The 18,422-nt window shown below is 51.6% G+C and overlaps 2 protein-coding genes across 13 annotated transcripts in view; both read right to left on the reverse strand.

Moving 5' to 3' along the window:
• Positions 1-162: 162 nt before the first annotated feature.
• On the reverse strand, positions 163-3,241 carry FEZF2 (FEZ family zinc finger 2). The gene is made up of 5 exons (XM_040076272.1): positions 2,821-3,241; positions 1,619-2,460; positions 1,394-1,528; positions 1,170-1,302; positions 163-742 (listed from the first exon to the last, which is right to left on the reverse strand). The coding sequence occupies exons 2-5, from the start codon at positions 2,402-2,404 to the stop codon at positions 486-488; spliced, it is 1,311 nt and encodes a 436-aa protein (XP_039932206.1). The 5' UTR covers positions 2,405-2,460; positions 2,821-3,241; the 3' UTR covers positions 163-485.
• A 10,701-nt stretch (positions 3,242-13,942) lies between these two features.
• The window catches only part of CADPS (calcium dependent secretion activator), a 207,938-nt gene continuing 203,458 nt past the window's right edge, over positions 13,943-18,422 (reverse strand). For all 12 annotated transcript variants that reach the window (XM_040076170.2, XM_058422205.1, XM_040076175.2 and 9 more), the window contains 2 exons: positions 16,969-17,073; positions 13,943-15,272 (listed from right to left, as the gene is read on the reverse strand). In XM_040076170.2, the coding sequence (XP_039932104.1) occupies positions 15,093-15,272; positions 16,969-17,073 (285 nt within the window). In that variant the 3' untranslated portion in view covers positions 13,943-15,092. The remainder of the gene's footprint in view (positions 15,273-16,968; positions 17,074-18,422) is intronic.

An 18,422-nucleotide genomic window follows, 5' to 3' on the forward strand; every position in this document is an offset into this window, starting at 1 on the left:
CCGCCCGGCTCCCTCCCGCCCTCCTTTTGCTGCTGTGATGCTCGGCGGGCCCCGAAGCGGCGGGGCCCGGCTCCCGCAAGCCGCGTTGGCGCGGGGGACAGCGCCGTGCAGCCCGCTCGGGCCGGGGCCCAGGCGGGAAATGAGACACCTGCGAGGGGCCGGTTTATTGTCCCGTGATAGATATAGATATAGATATATTCCTCACTTATTCGAGCGTACATTTAAAATGGAGATTTACAGACACGTATAAAGAGCGCTGTCCTGGCGCCGGGCGGGGGGCGGCCAGCCCGGCCCGGCCCGGCCCGCTCCGCTCGGGCGGCGCAACGCGCCATTAAATAAGATTCCTCTTATATACAACTGCGGCTCGGGGTCGCTTGCTACCGGCGGCTGAGCTCGCTGGGAAAAGGACAGAGAAGCGAAGGCTGGTTCGGATAAATAGTGCTGGCCTGGTTGAGCAGGTCCGAGTGTGGCGGCGCGCCGGGCCCTTAGCTCTGCCCGCTGCGCCCAGGGTCCCGCGGCGGAGGAGCGCTGGAGACGCTGTCGTGCAACTTTCGGACGTGCTTCTTTAAATCAAAGTTTCTGCAAAATCCTTTCCCGCAAGTGACACACGTAAAGGGCTTCTTGTCATTGTGGGTGTGCATGTGGAAAGTCAAGTTATAGATCTGGTGGAAGGCTTTGTTGCAAATGGTGCACTTGTACTGCTTCTCTCCGCTGTGGGTCAGCTTGTGGTTCTTGTAGTTGCCTGCCAGAGAGGAAGAAGATGGAAAAGGGGGTTACCCGAGGGTGCCCGGGCCGCACGGTGCACAGGTAAGGGGGGCGTCAGGAAGCGTCTCCACCCGCACCCCCGTCCCACTTGTCAAACTCGGTCCTCGTCAGCGCGGAGCAGCGCGCAACTGGCACGGCACAAATGAGAGGCAAGGTCAACCCGGTGACCCGCGGCAAACGGAGGGCTCTGGATTAGGACCAAGGCCCGGCACCTTTCATTTAAAAAGCATTTAGGGGGAACCGTCAGCGCTGCCCGGCGATGCGGCCCAGCTTAGAGGGGAAGTAATTGGGAGCGGCGGCGGTTCTGCCCGCTCCCCTCGCTTCCCCCAGCCGGGCCAGGGCTCGCCGCGTTTAATCCCCGCTAATGATGGGCGAGGGCCCCGGCGCGTCCCGGCTCAGCTCACCTTTCTGGTGGAAGCCCTTGCCGCAGAACTCGCAGACGAACGGCTTGTAGCCGGCGTGGATGCGGATGTGGGTGTTGAGCGTGGAGCTCCTGTTGAACGCCTTTCCGCACTGGTTGCACTTGTGGGGTTTCTCCTGCGCCGGGGTGCGAGAGGCCCGTCAGCGGGGGCTGCGCGGGGAGCAGGGGCCGCCGCCGCCTCCCGCAGCCCGGCCGCCCCCCACCTACCTGGGTGTGGATGATTTTGTGCCGGCACAGGGTGCTGGCCTGGCGGAATCCCTTCCCGCAGACCTTGCAGACGAAGGGCCGGGCCCCCGTGTGCACCGGCATGTGGCGGGTGAGGTTGTAGTGCGCGTTGAACACCTGCGGGGAAGCGCCGGGAAGGCGAGGTCAGGCACGGCCCCTCCGCCGCCGCCCCCGGTCCCCCGCGCCCGATGCCGGCGTCCCCCTTACCTTGCCGCAGACCTCGCAGGTAAAGTTTTTGGGCTTGCCCTCCGCCGCCCCGCCGCCGCCGCCCCCCATCTTGGCGTGGCCCTTGGGGGGGCCGCCGCGCTCCGCCGCCGCCGCCTCCTTCATCACCTGGTCCAGGTGTCCCGGCAGCCGCTCCTTGTGGGCGAAGGGAGGCGGCGGCGGCAGCTTCTCGGCCGCCAGCCCCGCCAGCTTGGCGTTCTCCAGCAGGAAAAGCTTCTGGTGGGCCGAGAGCCCCCCGGGCGGCGGGGCGCCCAGCAGGCCGGCCGGGAAGAGCTGTCCGTGCAGGAGGTCGGCCGGGTGGTACGCGGCGTCCAGGTAGTTGAAGTAGTAGAGGGAGCGGGGGGCGGCCGGAACGGCCCCTGCCTGGTGGATGACCTGCGGCTTGATGAGCCGGCCGCTGGGCTGGCCCAGGGCGAGCTCTGCCTTGCAGCAAACGCCGCAGTTGGCTTTGCAAAGCCCCGCGCCGCCCCGCAGGCTGCTCTTCCACAGCTCCGAGTAGTTGAGAGTCTTGGAGGGCAGCTCGTAGCCCAGCGGCGGGATGGGGATCACGCAGGGCAGGGGCGAGCACAGGCTCAGCGGCTTCTTGCCTGGCTCCGGCCCCGGCCCGCCGTGCCGCTCCTCGAAGGCCGGCTTGGGCTCCGACGTCTTTGCCATGATCCGCTCGATGGAGAAGGCCAGGGTCTTGGAGGGGTTAGCGGTGGCGGCTCTGCCGTCGTGCCGGGGGCAGGAGGAAGGCATGACCGTCTCCAGCGACCCCGGGCTCGCCATGTCGCTCCGCCGTGCGGGAACTTGGTGTGAGCAGCGACTCGCTCCCGCGCTCGGCTCTGCATTCCAGAAAAGCCAGGAGACAAATCAATTTAATAAGCACCTTGTTCTCCCCCCACCCCACCCCCCACCGGCACCCCCTCCCTATTTACATTCAAATGAACATATTCAAGAACAATGGCACGTAGGGTACCAGATTACTGCTCATTAAGCGGAACGCGCTAAAGTAACATGCAGGCTAGACCTTGTTAGTATTAAAAAAAGGGAAAAAAAAAAAAAAAGAGGAAAGAAAAAGAAAAAACCTCCCCCAGCCCAATGCCACCCAGCCGAGCCCCACCGATGGCCGCGGTCCGGGAAATGCGGGAGCAGGGGCGGGGGGCACGGCGAGGGGCGGCGGGGCTCGCCTTGGGACCACTTACCTTTGCCCAGCGCCGGCGAGACTCATCCAAGCAGCGCGGCGTGGCCACAGTCACATTTTGATAGCAAACAACTTCCTGAGCGTCAGATCACGGTCTCGAACATTTAAAGCTGACATCATGTGAAGTCACTTTGAGCAGAATGACATGGGGATGCCACCATGGATCTTCCCCAAGCCGAGGCGCCGGGCTGGAGCGCGGTGGGTTGGGGCTGAGAGAGGAAGACGAGCCCCCCCTCTCCACGCACAATTTCCTTCCAGTTTAAGACGCACAAATCGCTCGTGTGCGAGCTGGGTTTTTCCTCTCTCTCTCCCTTCTTAAAAAGCAACTTGCAAAGCAGAGGAATCGTTTTGCATGTGGCAAATTAGAAGGCAAGTGCGATTCACAAGTTGGGTGGAAAAGAGTGCTCCAGTTCTTGCTGGGGTTAGAAGAGCCACTCCGAATGAGCGTGAGGAATTTTTTTTCTTCTTCTTCCTTTTTTTTTTTTTTTTTTTTTTTTTTTAAAAGAAGGGGGAGAATGATTTTTTTTTTTTTTTTTTTTTTTTTTTTTTTTTTCCTAAAGCAACTACCACGCAACCATGCTCGAGTTATTTTGGCAACCCATCTGCAATCAGCTCCGTTGCAACCGAGCTGGAAGATAATTAATAAATTGTCACTTATCTGCGAGCCTCTCCAGCATGTATAAATTAATAGCCAACCCATTAATTAGGACAGTGTATTAATGTTAATTAAACTAAGTTTAATTCCAGCCCTCTCCCCTCTCAGGGTAGCTGGTGATTAGCCTTAAATAAATGCGGAGGGAGTCGTGTCCAGGACTCGATTTCGCTGCTGGGGAAAAAAAAAAAAAAAAAAAAAAATAATAAAAAAGACCCGTGTTCAGCGAAGGGAAGTTCTGCAAGTTGTTACCCCCTAAAGGTGCCCGCTGCCCCGGGGGACACCCGGCGACTTTCCCTTGCCCTTGTAGCCCTTGCTCTGCTTCCCCCCCACCCCCACCTCCGCCTCCAGCACTTTCTTCTTCCCCCTTCTTTCCCGCCCCCCCCGGCCCCCCCCAAAATAGGCGACGCTACATTATAGCGCCTGGATGCCGGGGGTTCTTCCCTTCCTCTCTCCAATTAAAACGCCGTGATGCGGGAGGGAAGGATTTGCAGAAACCTCAGATGCGAGGACGCGGTAATTGAGAGAGTCCCGCGTCCACCTGTTTGGGGGGGCCCGGCTGCAGGGCAGCACCCCCCGGGCTCTGATTAGCCGCCCCGTCCCTCGCCGGGGCTATTCAGCCGAACCAATTTTCCCCCGGCGATTCAGGGCGCTCAATTCTCTTTCACTTGTAGCCACTATAGCGCTGCGTGGAACCTGGTTTTGTGTGTTTCTAAAATAAAGGGGAGGATTATCCGGGGGAGAGGGGGGGAGCGAAGGGTTTAGATTGAGCCTGGCCAGAGGTAAAGCAAGCAATGAAAAGGCCCCCATATATATATATATATATTTCCCCCTCCCTCGCGCGTCTAAGAAAGTTTAGAGGAATTCGGGGGTTTTGTGCGGCGCTGACAAAGCCGCGCCTCCTCTCCCCGCCGGGACAGCTCGCCGGCGGCTGTTTGCAGACAGGCTTTTTCACCTGCGAACCACAACACGCTCCAGAAACAAACTTTAAAAGCGGCGGCCGTCCCGGGCCGCCTGCGGGCGGAGGGGACAGCCCAGCCCCGGGGGGACACCCCTCCCGGAGCATCAGGCGTCGGCGTCCGCCGAGCCCAGCCCTGCCCGGGTCTGACGGGTCAGCGTGCAAGGGAGCTGCGGAACCGTCCCGCTCCCGGGGGAGAGGCTGGCACGGGACCGCGGAGCACCGCGGCAGACCGTGCCCGGGATGTGGGCTGCGGGAGAGCCGGTCTGAGCCCCGGGGAGGCTCGCCCAGCTGGAGCCGCGCTGCCCGCCCAGCCCGCGCCTCCTCCGGGCAGCGGGAGCGGCTGCGCTGGGCTGGACTCGGCTCGCTCCCGGGGCTCGCCGGCTTTAGCGAAGTATTTAATTAGCCTCCACAAACTTCTTTTCCTCGCCTGCAGATTATACTGAGTGGAGGGTTGGGAACTATTTTACACCTTGCCACTCACATGTTAATTAATCTCTATCTAACCCTAATTGCAGTTTATTCAAGCACCGCTCAAACAGCTCACCCACACAATAAACACTGGGGCTGCTTTTATCCATATTACTCCCCGCTCACACGTTGAGTAATTAACTCCAGTACCAACTAATAGTGCAAACAAATATTTTCTGTAAACGAGATGATTTCGGGCAGGATAAAAGAAGGGCTGCGGAGCCGGGACCGGGAGCTCGCTGCCAGCTTCCCCGAGCCGCCCTCGTCCTTGCCGGGGTGTTTGCTGAACCGGGTCTCTCCCTCTTTCCCTCCCTCCTCGGCCGAGGGGAAGGCTGCGCACCCACCGCCCTGCTCGGGGCAGCGGCTCCCGCAGGCCTCGGGGCTCCTGGGGGCGAGGAGAGGCGGGGAGACCCTTGCGGATCCCCGGGGCCGCCTCCTTCCAGCAGCCCGGAGAAGCTCCCGCGCATCCCGAGGCCGGGTACCGGCTCGGGCCGCGCCGCTGCCTCCCGGCCGGCTCGAAACCGGGTACCGCACGCCTTACGCATCAGGGCGTTGAGATCCCAGCTAAGACCCGGGCATCAGAGCTCAGTATTTTAATTGAAATCGCAGGTTTAGGCACAGCTGGAGGCCGTCTCTATCGATTCGACTTCTGCTGTTCCGGCGAGCATATTACAACTGACTGACTTTGAGACAGCTGCCCCAGCCCCGCCGCCTGCCCACCAGCGAGCCCGAGCCCCCGTGCTCCCCGAGTGGGTCTGGGGGGCCGAGCGGCCCAGCCCGGCTTTGGGGGGCAGGAGCTCCTGCCCGTGGGGCGCGCAGCGGGCTCCTGGATCGGCCCGGCGTTCCGCCTCTCCCGGGGAGGCAGTTCTCCCGTGGGGTGTTAATCCCTCACCCCCGACGTTTGGAGGGAGAAATGGTTTGCGGCTTTTCCCGAGAAGGCGCACGCCGCAAAGACGTTCCCGTCGCGGACGAGATCGCTTCTCCGGTTGTTTTTACGCCGCTGCCTCCCTAGAAAAACGAGTGCGGTGGCCGGGCGGGCCGGGCCGGCCCCGTGCGGGACACGCCGGGTCAGCCGGGGCTTCTCCAGCGCCCGCTCCCCTCGGGGGTCCCGTACGCGCCCGGCAGCCCCAGCCCCAGAGGCTCCCCGGCCGATGACATCGAAAACCGGCCGGGGTTCCCCTTTGGCCCCCCGACAGCCAGACCCGCTCGGTGAAGGGCTCCCGGGGACGCGCCCAGGGTCGGTGCCAGGCGGGCAGGAGCGCCGGGCCCCCAGGCTCGGCCCGGCTCCGCCCGGACAGTGGGCACTGGGCATTTCTGGTCCACTGGGAGATAACTTGGGATCCTCCTAGTTATTTAACTTGGCAGCTGCTTAAACTCCGCAGTGGAAGCTGCCGAAAGTTATTAGCATTATGCTTCAATCTCCCCGAAATGGTGGCTTTGATTTCCATGCTGCTTAGCTTTTTATAGGTATTTTTATAAATACTTTTTTTCCCCAATTCTTTTTCCTATTATTTTTTAATAGAAGGCGGTGGAGTGCCGGGTGAAACACCGGCCTAGGCGATTCGGATGGGGCTGTCTTTGTGAGCCAGGGTGGGGGAGCAGCTTTTGCCGTGGCTTTGCAGCTTTGTGCAAAGGTGCGCTGGAGGGGCCCGGGGCTGGGCTGGGAGGAGGGCTGAGCTGCGGTGCTGTCCGCCCCTGCCCCACCGTGCTGGATTTGGGTCTGTCTCCGTGCAAGGCAGCAATTACTTCGTCCAAGGGTCAGCCCAGGGATCCTCTCAAGGTGTTTGGCCACAAGTCAATTTGCAGTGGTCAGAGATAGACGCTGTTTGGACAAATTATTGAGCAACGAACAGGGAGGTCAGGATAGCAAAGTTTGGGGCGTTAAAGGAGAAGCGAGGGTCGTTACCTGTGTGAACCTTTTCCGCTTATTCCTTTGAAATCGTGATACTTTGTCCAACGGGAGGAGTACCCCTGCAGTACTGTGTGCCTCGGCCCCCACCTTATCCTGCGGGGCCCACAGCATGGGTGGGGGGACCCTGCTGCCCCGTCACCCACTGGACACTGCCACACTGGGCAGGGGTAGTGCCTGGCAAGGCCACCTTGGATGGAGCCGTGGCTTTGAGACCCTCCTGAGTGTTTTTTCATCCCTTTTGTTGAGTTATGTACATGACTGTCTATCTATAGGCAGATAATTTTATTTGATATTTTTAGATTTTTTAATTTTTTTTTTTATTGGGGAGCTAAATTTTTGGTGCACTGTACAGGTGTGGTTAGTGGAATTTTGGAAGCAAACTAGCTCAGAGTCCTTGCATGGCTGTACTGGTCTATATTGTCAGTGATGGCAGGAGTAACAGCGGCATTTTCAACCTGAATCCAATTTTAAAAGCTGGTATCTGACCTGCTTCTAAAACTGTTTGAAATCTAGTCCCACTGCAAAGCAACCGGCAGGGCACCGTGGCAGGAGCCGCACAGAGTGCCTCGATGGCAATCAAATGGGCTTATGTAATTCTAAAAATGGCAACTCCTTACTTGCCACATCTCTCTCTGTCTGTGCGGAGAGTCCTGCAGAGCTGCCAAACAGAAGCAATTGAATGAACTCTTTTCCCGGCTCATTCCTCCTTCCGCAGCTCGGAGAAAGTGAGCCAGAGCCTATTCTAGTTTGCCTGTCAACAGGAATGGTAACTAACGGCTCGATCCCAGCCAGGCTTTATGCCCCAAAAACGCTGCCTGCCTGCCTGTGAGGAGCAGAGAGACACCCTGGGGGAAATCGAGTTCCTGGTGCGAGACTGGTCTAGCCCAGGAGGCAGGTGAGGAGTCCTTGGAATCCACACCGTGTCCAAAGCCAAGCTGTCCAGTAATGCAAGGAAGAAATTGTTGAAAGGGTGAGCTGCTGCTCCCCATCTTTATTGTCAGAAATAGCCATCCTTTGCATTGCAGTAATGGAGCATTGCCGCGTTTCGTTTCTGAACACTGAAACCGAAAGATGTTCCTTTTCCTAATGTTTTGAAACGCTGTACCTTTTTTTTTTTTTTTTTTTTTTTTTTTTTTCTTTTTTTTTTTTTTTTTAAGAGTGGGAGCTTTTAAGTTTTTCTGGGTTTGTAGGGTTTTTTTTCCCCTTATTTTCTATTTAGGAGAAAAGGTGGGAGGAAGTAGAGAAGGAGAATATAATGGGGGGATGGCCTTGTTCTCACTTTCCTACTGAAAACGTTTCAGGAAAAGGAACAAAAAACAGTGAAAATGGGTAGAAGCCCACTTCAGTTTGATGTTCCTATTCCTTCCCTTTTTTTGCTTGAAAGGAGGAAGGCCAAAAAAGTAAGTGGGACAAACTCCACGTGTTTTGAATTATTCTCCCCTTAATGAGATAGAAAAACATCTCATTTCTGAAATTACTTGCTTTTTCAATGAAGAAAACCAAATAGAGAAAGGATCTTTCCAAAACCAATCTTTCCGCCTTCGTTTTGCCACTCACTCCTTGCTCAGTGTTGCCCGGTCTGTCTGGCCATGCCACACTAGGTTGTTTGAGATTTGTGTTTGCCATTGTTTGAGCTGTTGTCACAGGTGTCCCCATCTGCGGCAGAGCTGGACTCCACGGCTGCCTGGTGTGGAGGTGGCAGCGGATGGCAGCACCTTGTCCCCTTCCTCTGGGGTGTGTGGGACTGGCTGGACTGCAGCATCCCTGTCCCTCACGGTGCCTGAGTCAGAGAGAGCCCGGCAAGGCTCCCAGATTGACAGGTGAAAGTGCTGCTGTGCTGCTTGGGCATGAGAAACGGGTTGGTTTCATCTCAGAAGACACGGTCTAGGAAAACCACAAAAAATTCCCCCAACAATGAGAGCCCAAGCTAAAAATCCAGACCTCATTGCTGGAGGAAAAAACTTCAATGCACAACCCAAGTACTTCCTGAACGTTCAAGAACACCCACAAATTATTTAAAAATAGATGATAATTCCTTTATTTGATGTAATTATGAGCCTAGATTGGGATTTTGGGATGGGGGTAGGGCTGGAGATAGCGGTGTTGAAAAAAGAGTTGTGAGAAAAGCCCAGGCAAGTCATCAGCCCTGGGGCACAGAAGAGCTGCTTCAGCTCCTCCTCACAACACACAGAGCACTGCAGAACCCACCAAGAGCTCTGAGACTTCTTGGGTGTGGAGGACCTCACCAGGGTAAGTGTTTCTCCATGGGGAGCTCTGGGCCTTTCATCCCACAGTCCATGGATGAGGCTGGTGTTCCATGGCCATGGCCAGTTTGTGCTGGAGGGACTGGCTCAACTCCTGCTCATACAGGATATAGATCTGTCATGGTGAGCATTAGCTGCCCCTGGTGGGTCATCCTTCCCATCCCCATTGGGCTCTTGACTCCCAGAACTGCTGAACATGGCTATGGGAGATGTTCCTGTCCCTGACTTGGGGCTCTGGATGGGCTTGGAGGCACCACAACGCTCTGCCTCCGATGTAAAACCAAACCCGCGATCTTTGCCTGTTCAGCTGGACAGAAAAATACCTTCCCTGTTAGCAGAGTTCATCACCACGTTCACTACCAGTCTTGGAGCTCTTCATCTCCTCCTACCTCCCTTCCAGAGCGCGTTTCTCCTCTGCAGCTGACAGCCTGGGACAGCGCTGACATCAGCTGCTTGTGGAGCTCTCTGTGCAGAAAGCCAGTCCTAAACGGTGTGGCCTTTGCTCCCCCCAGCTGTCATATCCCCCAGGATGGGCAACAAGTCCTGGTTTTACAGACCCCATCTTGACAGTCCCCAATCTGATCTGACCACCTGGTTTGTTTTTGAATCGAGCGCTTGAGTCATAACATTTCTGTTTATTTCAACAACTGTATTCCTTGCATAGGAAATGAGCCAAGATGGTCTAAGGCGGGGATAGCGAAGCGTGTCATGGTTGTAATTGCTTTTGCTCTCCCAATACAAAATTTTACAGTATAATCAAAACCTTATTTTTGTAGCACTGGACTCTGTTATTGACTTAATCTTCTTAAGTGCTCCTATTATTCCAGTGATTTCATCGTTGTATGTTGATTTTAATCTTTTGATCTCCATATTAGCTACTGCCTGCAACTAATTTGTTGCTCAGTGTTTTTCTTTGTTTTGACCTGTGAGGCATTTTCCTCATGGCACACAACTCTGCTGGCAGATTGCATATAATCTCTGCACTTTTTTTCTCCCATATTTTGCATAGTTACAACAAATGCGGATTTACGACTTGAAATGGAATATGTATCTTTTGGAAAGGCTGAGAAAAAAATCACTTCAGGTTTAGCTTGAAAGCCTAAAATATGTTTGATTAAAGGAAATATCATGGAATACAGCTCACCAGAGAGAGGTGCCACAGAGGCTTTTTTTAGACCAGCAAGTTCATGATGGGTGAAAGCTGCAATAATTATATTATATTATATTATATTATATTATATTATATTATATTATATTATATTATATTATATTATATTATATTATATTATATTATACGCAGTTGGGGTTGAAGAGTTCTGAAAGCGGTGCTAGACCTAAGATGAGGAGGGCTGGGTTTTGTGAATGGCTCAAAGGACTCTCCTAGCCAAGCTTCATTTGATACAACAGCGGCTTTGTAGAATCCTGGCAGCATGGAGCAGGTTTCTGAACAAATACTGATGATGGAAGTGCAGAGCTGTGAACTTCACAGCCAAAGTGCAGAGGCTGACATACAGCTCAGCTGCATTTTGGTTGGCCATTAGACAGCAGCTTTTCCCCTCGGTAGCTGATGCTTTAACCTGTGCTGATTTATCATGTGCTTTGTTTGCATTAGCTTTTCTCTTTTAAAGCTTAGAGAAATAATTTTTGCCTTAGGTTTGCTGTGACTTTTTAAAAAAATAACCCAGCCTGAACATTGGCAAAATCATCTTTGCTTTGTTGCGTGCCTGTTTATGCTTCTGCACACAAATTGTCTTCTAATATTTTTGACGTTTTGGTCACTAGAAAGGCAGAAAAGCAATTTCTAAGATGCCTGTGGGCCAGAAGACATGCATTACAGCAGAGGGGAAAGAATCTGTTAGTTGGTGAAATATAAAACAAATTGGATGAACAGCTGCTGACACTTGTCAGTCAAATAGTTGATAGCATTTTCAGTCTCCATGCCACATGCTTTAAGTAAGTCTGTCAAAAGAAGGATATTTTCGCTGGACTTCCCTGTAAATATGAGAGAAGTTTTGGCCTGATCTATCATTTAAAATTCTGCTGGCAGAAGGATGCATTTTTCCTCTTTTCCCAAAACTGATTGACATAACCGTACAGGCAGATTCTTCATCTAGGTGCAGTTGTACTGGCAGAAAGTCCTTTTCCTGTTGGAGCTTGTTCCATCACAGCAATGGGTTGAAGTGAACCAGCAGCAGATCCTTGCATTCCTCAGCCACCTTTGCCAGGGCTCTCATCTGCCCACAAGCTCTCATAGGTGCTGCTCAAGGTGTAGCTTTGCCCTGCAGGGGCTGAGCCCTGTCCAGACTGTAGACTGTGGCCAGGAGGGATTTGAACCCAGACTGATATTTTTCAGGCAAAACCCAAACCATTTTGGATGTGACATTTCTGCAGGATGGAGCCAAGGTGGCTCTCCCCACTCCTGGTACCACAGTGCAGCGCCCATGCAGGAAGGGGTTGGGCTGCCAGCACCCCCCTGGCCATGGGCAGGGTTAAAGGCAGCGGGGATCAGGGTGCAGTGCACTCCTTTGCTCAGCCACAGGCTGCAGGCTGTGGAGTGGGAGGTTAAATTTGCAGCAATGCTGTACGTGAGATCTTCTCCCCGCTCACGCTGAAGTACATAACCTTGAAGCTCATCTTTTGGTTCCAAATGCTTTAAAAATAGTGAGTTGGCTAATGCTCCCCTGCTTCGTGGTCAAGCCTCAGGACTGTGGAATTTCTGGGGGGCTTTTTTGGGGTTTGAGGACACAGAAATCTGTCACAGGCCATAGGGTCACTGCTCATGACAGAGGCACTCAGTCGAGGGTGTCCAATCACTGCTGCTTCAGGGAGGTACCGACATGAGTTAGCAATGCACAGCCAAGGAGCATCTCCTGAAGGCTGCACCCACACTCTCTCATTCAGAAAACTGAGCAGGGCTCACTATTTTGAAAGGTGGCAGGTGGAAGTGGGCTGTGTTTTTACCCAATAAATATTTTGTGTTTAAAAAAAAAAAAAAAAAAGAGGAAGACATTTCCAGAGCAGAATCAAGCTGTTTCTCCAGCTCTGCTCCGCCTGACTGCCAGCAGAGCTATAAATTCCTGTGTCCTTCAGTGCTCTTTGCTACCAGCCTGGTGACCACCCCAGTAAGGCTTCCTTAGGAGTTCCTCTTTGGAGCTTTTGTCCTTCACATAAATATTTGGGAGAGCTGAGGGAGAGGATAAAGAGGGCATGAGCACAGGTGTGCAGCAGTATGTGTGTGGGTCTCAAGTGGGTCTCAGCCCCCTAGAAAGAAAGGTCCAGGTGGTGCTTGCAGTTTGTTCCTTGCTTTATATCTTGTGAGACTTACTTTGTCAGGGAAGTCCTGGGAGCTCTTCAGGGTGGGATTGAAGGCTCCAAGCATAATGAGGTCAAGGAAGAGTTATTTTTTGTGCGCATGCCAGTGACAGACCTGCAGAGGCATCTAAGCTGGTTTTGCTAGATTATGACTTAAACACTCAACTACTTCCCCTGTTCCTCTGAGGACTCAGGGCCAAGTAGTTGTACATGTGAAGGGTGGGTAAGAATAGGGAAAAGCTCCCCGTGTCAGTGGTCACAAAGACATATTCCTGCCTAGGTCCTCAGAAGGAGCCTTTTCTGGCAATGCCTCCCTCTACCAGCAGCACAGAGCAAGACAAAAATCAACTCTGCTGAGCTACAGACAGGGTTCAAAATTCATCTGTTTTGGTGCATCAGACGGCTTCTCGCCATGTAAATGGCGCTAAATGTGCACATCCACCACCCCACTCCTAAAGTGAAGCCCCTGCTAATGCCCCTGTTCCATGGGGGTGGTGTTCCCAGGACACCTGGGAAGGTGGATGATGAATGTGTAGGGTGTGGCCATCCAGGTGGGGCTGCACAGCACCTCCACAGCAGATGCTAAACTCTCACACAGAGGGAAGGGACCCAAAAATCCAGCACTGTGGGTGAATATGCTCCAGGCTCCCCAACTATCCCAGCCTAGTCTGGGACTCAACATCCCCTTCACAGGCAGCTCCAGAGGTCCCAACCTCCTCCCGTAAGTCCAGAGTGGGTCTCATGTCTTTTGGGCTCTAGTTTCATTGCTCATTATGTCAGGAAGGCTCATCCAGGTAAGATGTTTTTCCATTTGCCCATTTTCTGTTTGTGAGGAATGAACATTTGTCCTGGGTCCCCAGGCTGGAAACGGGGGTTGTGTTTGGGGCTGAAGCACACCAGTTCTTCTGCTGCTCTCTCCAATGACTGAGACCTGGGCTAGCAGGAATCAGTTCTGCTGTGAATTGGCTGATGGGAGGGAGGGACTGCAAACCTCTCAGAAAACTCTCAGCCTAACAGAGATTCACACAATGGATTGGGTTGGAGAGGACCTGAAAGATGACCTGGTTCCAACCCACTGCCATGGGCAGGGACACCTTCCACTAGAGCAGGTTTCTCAGAGCCCCTGACCTTGGACATTTTCAGGGATGGGGTATCCATGACCCCTCTGGGCAGCCAGTTCACATGTGCTTCCATTAAACGTGTTTTCCATCAAACCAGATTTTTATTTAATTTCAACTGAGGGTTTGTCTCTGCCCTGTGTGTCCAAGTGCTGCTGCAGTTGGCTGCTTTGGGGGAAGTTAAAACACAAGCTGAGGCCTTTTGAAGGGTGTTGGGTAAGGCTGATGACCATATAATAACAGGGGCTGAACCAGAGCAGACATCAATGAGATGTCAAGGGACAAATCACAACACAGAGCGCAGATAATGGTGGAAACAGCTGTGGTGGTCATAGCAGAAATACCCTTGTACCTGGGGAACAGTGTGCTCCCAATCCTGACCTTGGGGAGCAAATCAGAAAACCATCTTCTTAATTAATAAACTAAAGAACACCCATGAGAAAAAAAAATGCCTTTATTCTGTGAGGTTGGGGCTCTTACATCTCAGCTTGGTTTGGTTTTTTTTCTAAGGCAGACATAAAAAGACTCCATAATTTATTATTAGGACATCTGAATAGTTATTTATTGAGAAGCCACAGTTCTCACACTTTTACAACTGTCGGCTTGTATAAGGCAAAAAAAGCAAGATGGATCACTATTTTACACAGAAAGTAAAAGCTCTGGAGAAGGAACTGATGGACATGCAGTTACTGGTCAAAATGCAATGTACATGACATATATAAAAACCATTGTGAAACAGAGGAATTGTAAATTATGGTTACAATCTACCGAAATAAATATTCAGTATATTATTATAAACACATTTGTAGAGTCTAAGATTGTAATTAAAGTTGTCTTTGTACATACACGGTTATTTGAAATTTAAACAAAAATGTAACATTTAGAGGAGCAAACATCAACATAAAACAACTGCTTTGGACTTGTAATGTGGCATGATATATCCATAATGATAGGATTAATCTGGTGTGGCAATTAGAATGACTAATCCTTTGGGATGTAGTCTCTATGGAGTTAACTGCATATTGAAGGGAAGAGCCTGGTACATTAACAAGGATGCAGAATGATTCAAACGGCTGTCTGGGTTTGTTTGTTTTCTGGTTTTTAAATGAACAGAGAGAACAAAAAAAAATCATTTGTAATTGCCTGGTTTTTCTTTTAAAAACAAAGCTGTTTTTTTAAATTAATTTTAAGCAGTTGGCATCCACAGAAGAGAAAGAAATGAAAGGACTCAAGTCACTCATCTTCACAACAATTTACCATCAATGTATATACAGTACATTAATGAAGCATTGTTTAAACTTTAATAACAGGGACACACCTAGGATGTTTTCTATGTAGTTTTTCCATTAACAGTATTAAACAATGGTGCTCCATATTGCTTATGAACATATAGATATGAAATTAGGAAACTGATGAATCAAAGAGAGGTGCTAATCTTATTACCACACAGCTAACATGGCATTTGTATTGGTAAACTTCTCATGGGCATTTAGAGCTGACATAAAAATTCCTAATGTGGCTAACTGAGTTAAAGACGAGGTACATGCACGGATACCAGGCGACCCCCGGGCGGTGCTCCAGCTCCCCTAGTCATCCTCTTCATCCTCCTCATCGCTGTCCTTCATGGTGATCCCCTGGAGCCCCCCGCCCTCGCTGACCGACGCCGTGGCCTCCTCTACCGTCAGCCGGTTCCGGATGGTCTCGTAGGTTTTGCTGTTCAAGGTGGAGTCCAGGACGCCTTGCAATCGGAAATCTCGGTACGTTTTCTAAAGCAGAGACCGGGAGAGGTCAGGGCCGACACCAGCTTTGCTGCAGGAGTCAGCCTGTGCCCCTGTGCTGGGGGTTTGGGGCCACTGAGGGGAGAGGCTGGGATGCCAGGGAAATCCCAGCCCTGGGGACACTCTGCATCACCTGGGAAGCGCAGAGGCCACCGGAGCATCTCTGCTGGCCACCCCACTCTGGCGTGGCAGAGGTCCCTTTAGGGTGCCTCGGGCAGCAAATTAAAGCTCTGAGAGTCCAGCCCTGCCTTTGTGGGCTTCAAAGCAGCTCAGGGGAGCTTTGCTTAGGGTGGGCTGGTGTCTATAAAGACATCAAAGCAATATAAGGGCTGTGCTCCAACTAACTTCCCTTGCTCCTGGATGTGTTCGTCCTGCCTCTAATGTCAGTCATTTCTCTACAAGCAGCAGGATGCTTATCCCCCGTACCCCCAGACATGATTACACATTCCCGGAATGCTCCATATTAAACAATCCTACCTACAGTATAGGGATTAAATAACCTAAGTCCAGGATACTCGACAAAATTACTGACGTATTAATATAAGCACGAGGCACGTGTTTCTTAAATCTCCCTTCTTCACCTCGGTCTGGAATTGTATTTCCATGGTTCCCACATTTCCCTTGTTATTACAATTAACATCTCTTATTTGAATATATGTTTAAAAACTTCTCAACTCTGTGAGATAAAACTCTGGTCTCGTTGTTCATTTAATTCTGCTCTGTGCTCTGCATAGAAACTATTTACTGTTCTGCTATTTCAGAAAGTCCTTGGGTTTGTTATAGCTGCTTCTGAACGTAATATTGGTATAAATAAAGCACAAGGAAAAAAGCTTTCCTCAGCTAGCTGACAAGTAGGAATAATCTGTCTGTGCCTGTTGTTTTCAGTTATGAAAAGCACATTTAATACATTTCAGTTTTAATTTATTCATGCCTTCAATGTGTTCACTGCACACAAGACCATAAACATTATGAAATACTAGACCAAAAAGCATTAGATAGAACCTAAAATGATCAAAAATATATTTACCCCCTTCTGTGATCTTATTATTTCATGTAAACCACTGTGATTTCACACTGAAATAATTATCATTAGTCCAAGGCACGCACACACACACATATACACATACACGTGCACTTAAGGAAAAAAAAAGCTACTTTCAGGGTATGTTATCTCACCTTTGTGATCTCTTAGAGTTGATTATATACACCCATTGTAAAAGAAACAACTTCAATTAACTATGAGAACAATCTCATTTGCATTCTGACAATAATCACAAGCCATAGCTGGGCTTAATCGTTTCTAGCAAAACAGTGTTGAAAACTTTTGGGTTGATTTAACCCATTTTAACACTGGAGTTCACTGGTGTGCTCAGTGAATTTGTCCACAAAAAGGCTAATTTTGGTGCACTTACAGGTAAGGTCAAATAGCAAGAGAGCTTAGTTTTTGTTTTTAATGCAAGGAGTCTGCTCTTATTTGCACACCAGTATTTTACAACTCTGTGCATTTAAAAAGTTCCTGTTTATCCAGTTCTACCTGCCAAAGACAAAGCCATCTTAATTCTTTTAAAGAATTTTAACAAATCCTTAATTTATCTGCCGGCGACAGTTTGCCTAAGAGCACGTGCCACACACCTGCAGGCACACACACACAGCTCGGGGTGCTGGGAACCCCTTGAGTCCTTACCTTTACTATCCTAATGAGAGTTTTCAGTTGGTAGATGTGGAGCTGCAGGTCCATGCGGTCCGTCAGCCAAGTGCACACGACACTCATGGAGCTGGTGTACCATTGCTGCAAGAGAGACACGACTTCTCCAGCACCCGGGGCTGTGTGCGACGCCCTGGCTGACCCTGGTGCCCCCAGCACCCCCTCACACCCACCTCTGCCACCTCAGGGGGGGCACAGACTGAGAGGGGAGACAGGCATCTGCTCCTACACAGAGCTTCCACGCATGAGCGTTTAACTTTTAATAACAACAATAAAATTACTAGGAGGGTAACGGCCACCAGTAGTGCCCCAAGGTTTTGTAACTGGATTTTGCCATTGATGGCACTTGCCAGCAGTGATGTGTGTTTGGCTCGAGCCATGTTTTAACCTGTCTCCCCCACAGTGAGAGCACAGTCCTGCCTTTAAGGATGTTGGTCCCACACTCAGGTTACTTACCATCTTCAAATTCAATGATAAACAGCCACAGGATGAGTCTGGGTCCCCGAGGGTGAGCAGAGGGGAGGCTCATGCAGGGCAAGGTTTGGCTGGGGGAAGGATGTCAGTGTAAGCACCTACGGGTGCCTGCCCAGGTTGTGTGGGAAATGCTCTGTTTTCACTTTCACAGTTATAAAAGATGGAAAAGCAGCAAAGAAATCAGCTTGTTTCAAGCTGCTGAACTCACAGGGCCCCTCCAGGGGCTGAAATTGTGCTGTTGTCTGTGAAAAGCGCTCGCAGCAGTGTGGCAGCAGCCTGCCGTTCCCGCAGCGCAGGAAGGCTCTGGTGGGCTGTGGATCAGAGCCCTGCTCACACAGGGCTGACAGGGCACGTCTGACGCCACACAGACGGGCAGCCAGCCCTCCAGAGGAGGAAAAGCAGGGGCTGGGGGGTGGGTGGGGAACCGCAGAACCTGCCCCTGGTGCTCAGCACAAGGGGTGGTTCCAAAGCAGGCAAAAGCCACCACACCTCTGTATGCACAGCTGCACCCTTCTCGTGATCTCTCTTACACGCAGAGATCAAATCCCACACTGCAGACGAGATGCAATTAATCTAGAACCAGTTAAAACACTAAAGGAACCCCACCAGGCCAGTTGATGAAAATCCTGATTGAGCAGCACCCGAGTTAATTTGGGGTGCAGCTGCCTTCCAACAAGCACTGTCCAAGTCAGGTCTTGCTGCCCCCCTCACTGCCCCCTCGGCTCGGGGGTCTCTGCCCCTTTCCCGCTGGCTGCGGAAGCTGCTGGCACAGCGGGGGAATGGGGACAACTGAACATCCTTTAACATCCATTAATTGCTAAACTGAGCGATTTGTTACCCTCCATCCTTTGACACGGGCACCCACAAGGTGGCACGAGGCTCACCAAAGCGAACAAGTCCAAGCTAAACCAGCCCTGCACCACAAAAACGTGTGCTCAACACACATCTCCCAACGGTGC

The sequence above is a fragment of the Hirundo rustica genome, chromosome 12 (assembly GCF_015227805.2).
Source record: "Hirundo rustica isolate bHirRus1 chromosome 12, bHirRus1.pri.v3, whole genome shotgun sequence".
Classification (NCBI taxonomy): Eukaryota; Metazoa; Chordata; class Aves; order Passeriformes; family Hirundinidae; genus Hirundo; species Hirundo rustica.

Excerpts from the sequence above, each read along its gene's own strand:
- FEZF2 (XM_040076272.1), bottom strand. The coding sequence starts at position 2,404 with ATGGCGAGCCCGGGGTCGCTGGAGACGGTCATGCCTTCCTCCTGCCCC. Across the intron at positions 1,529-1,618 it reads CCTGCGAGGTCTGCGGCAAG|GTGTTCAACGCGCACTACAA; the intron begins GTAAGGGGGACG and ends GCTTCCCCGCAG. Across the intron at positions 743-1,169 it reads CAAGGGCTTCCACCAGAAAG|GCAACTACAAGAACCACAAG; the intron begins GTGAGCTGAGCC and ends CCTCTCTGGCAG.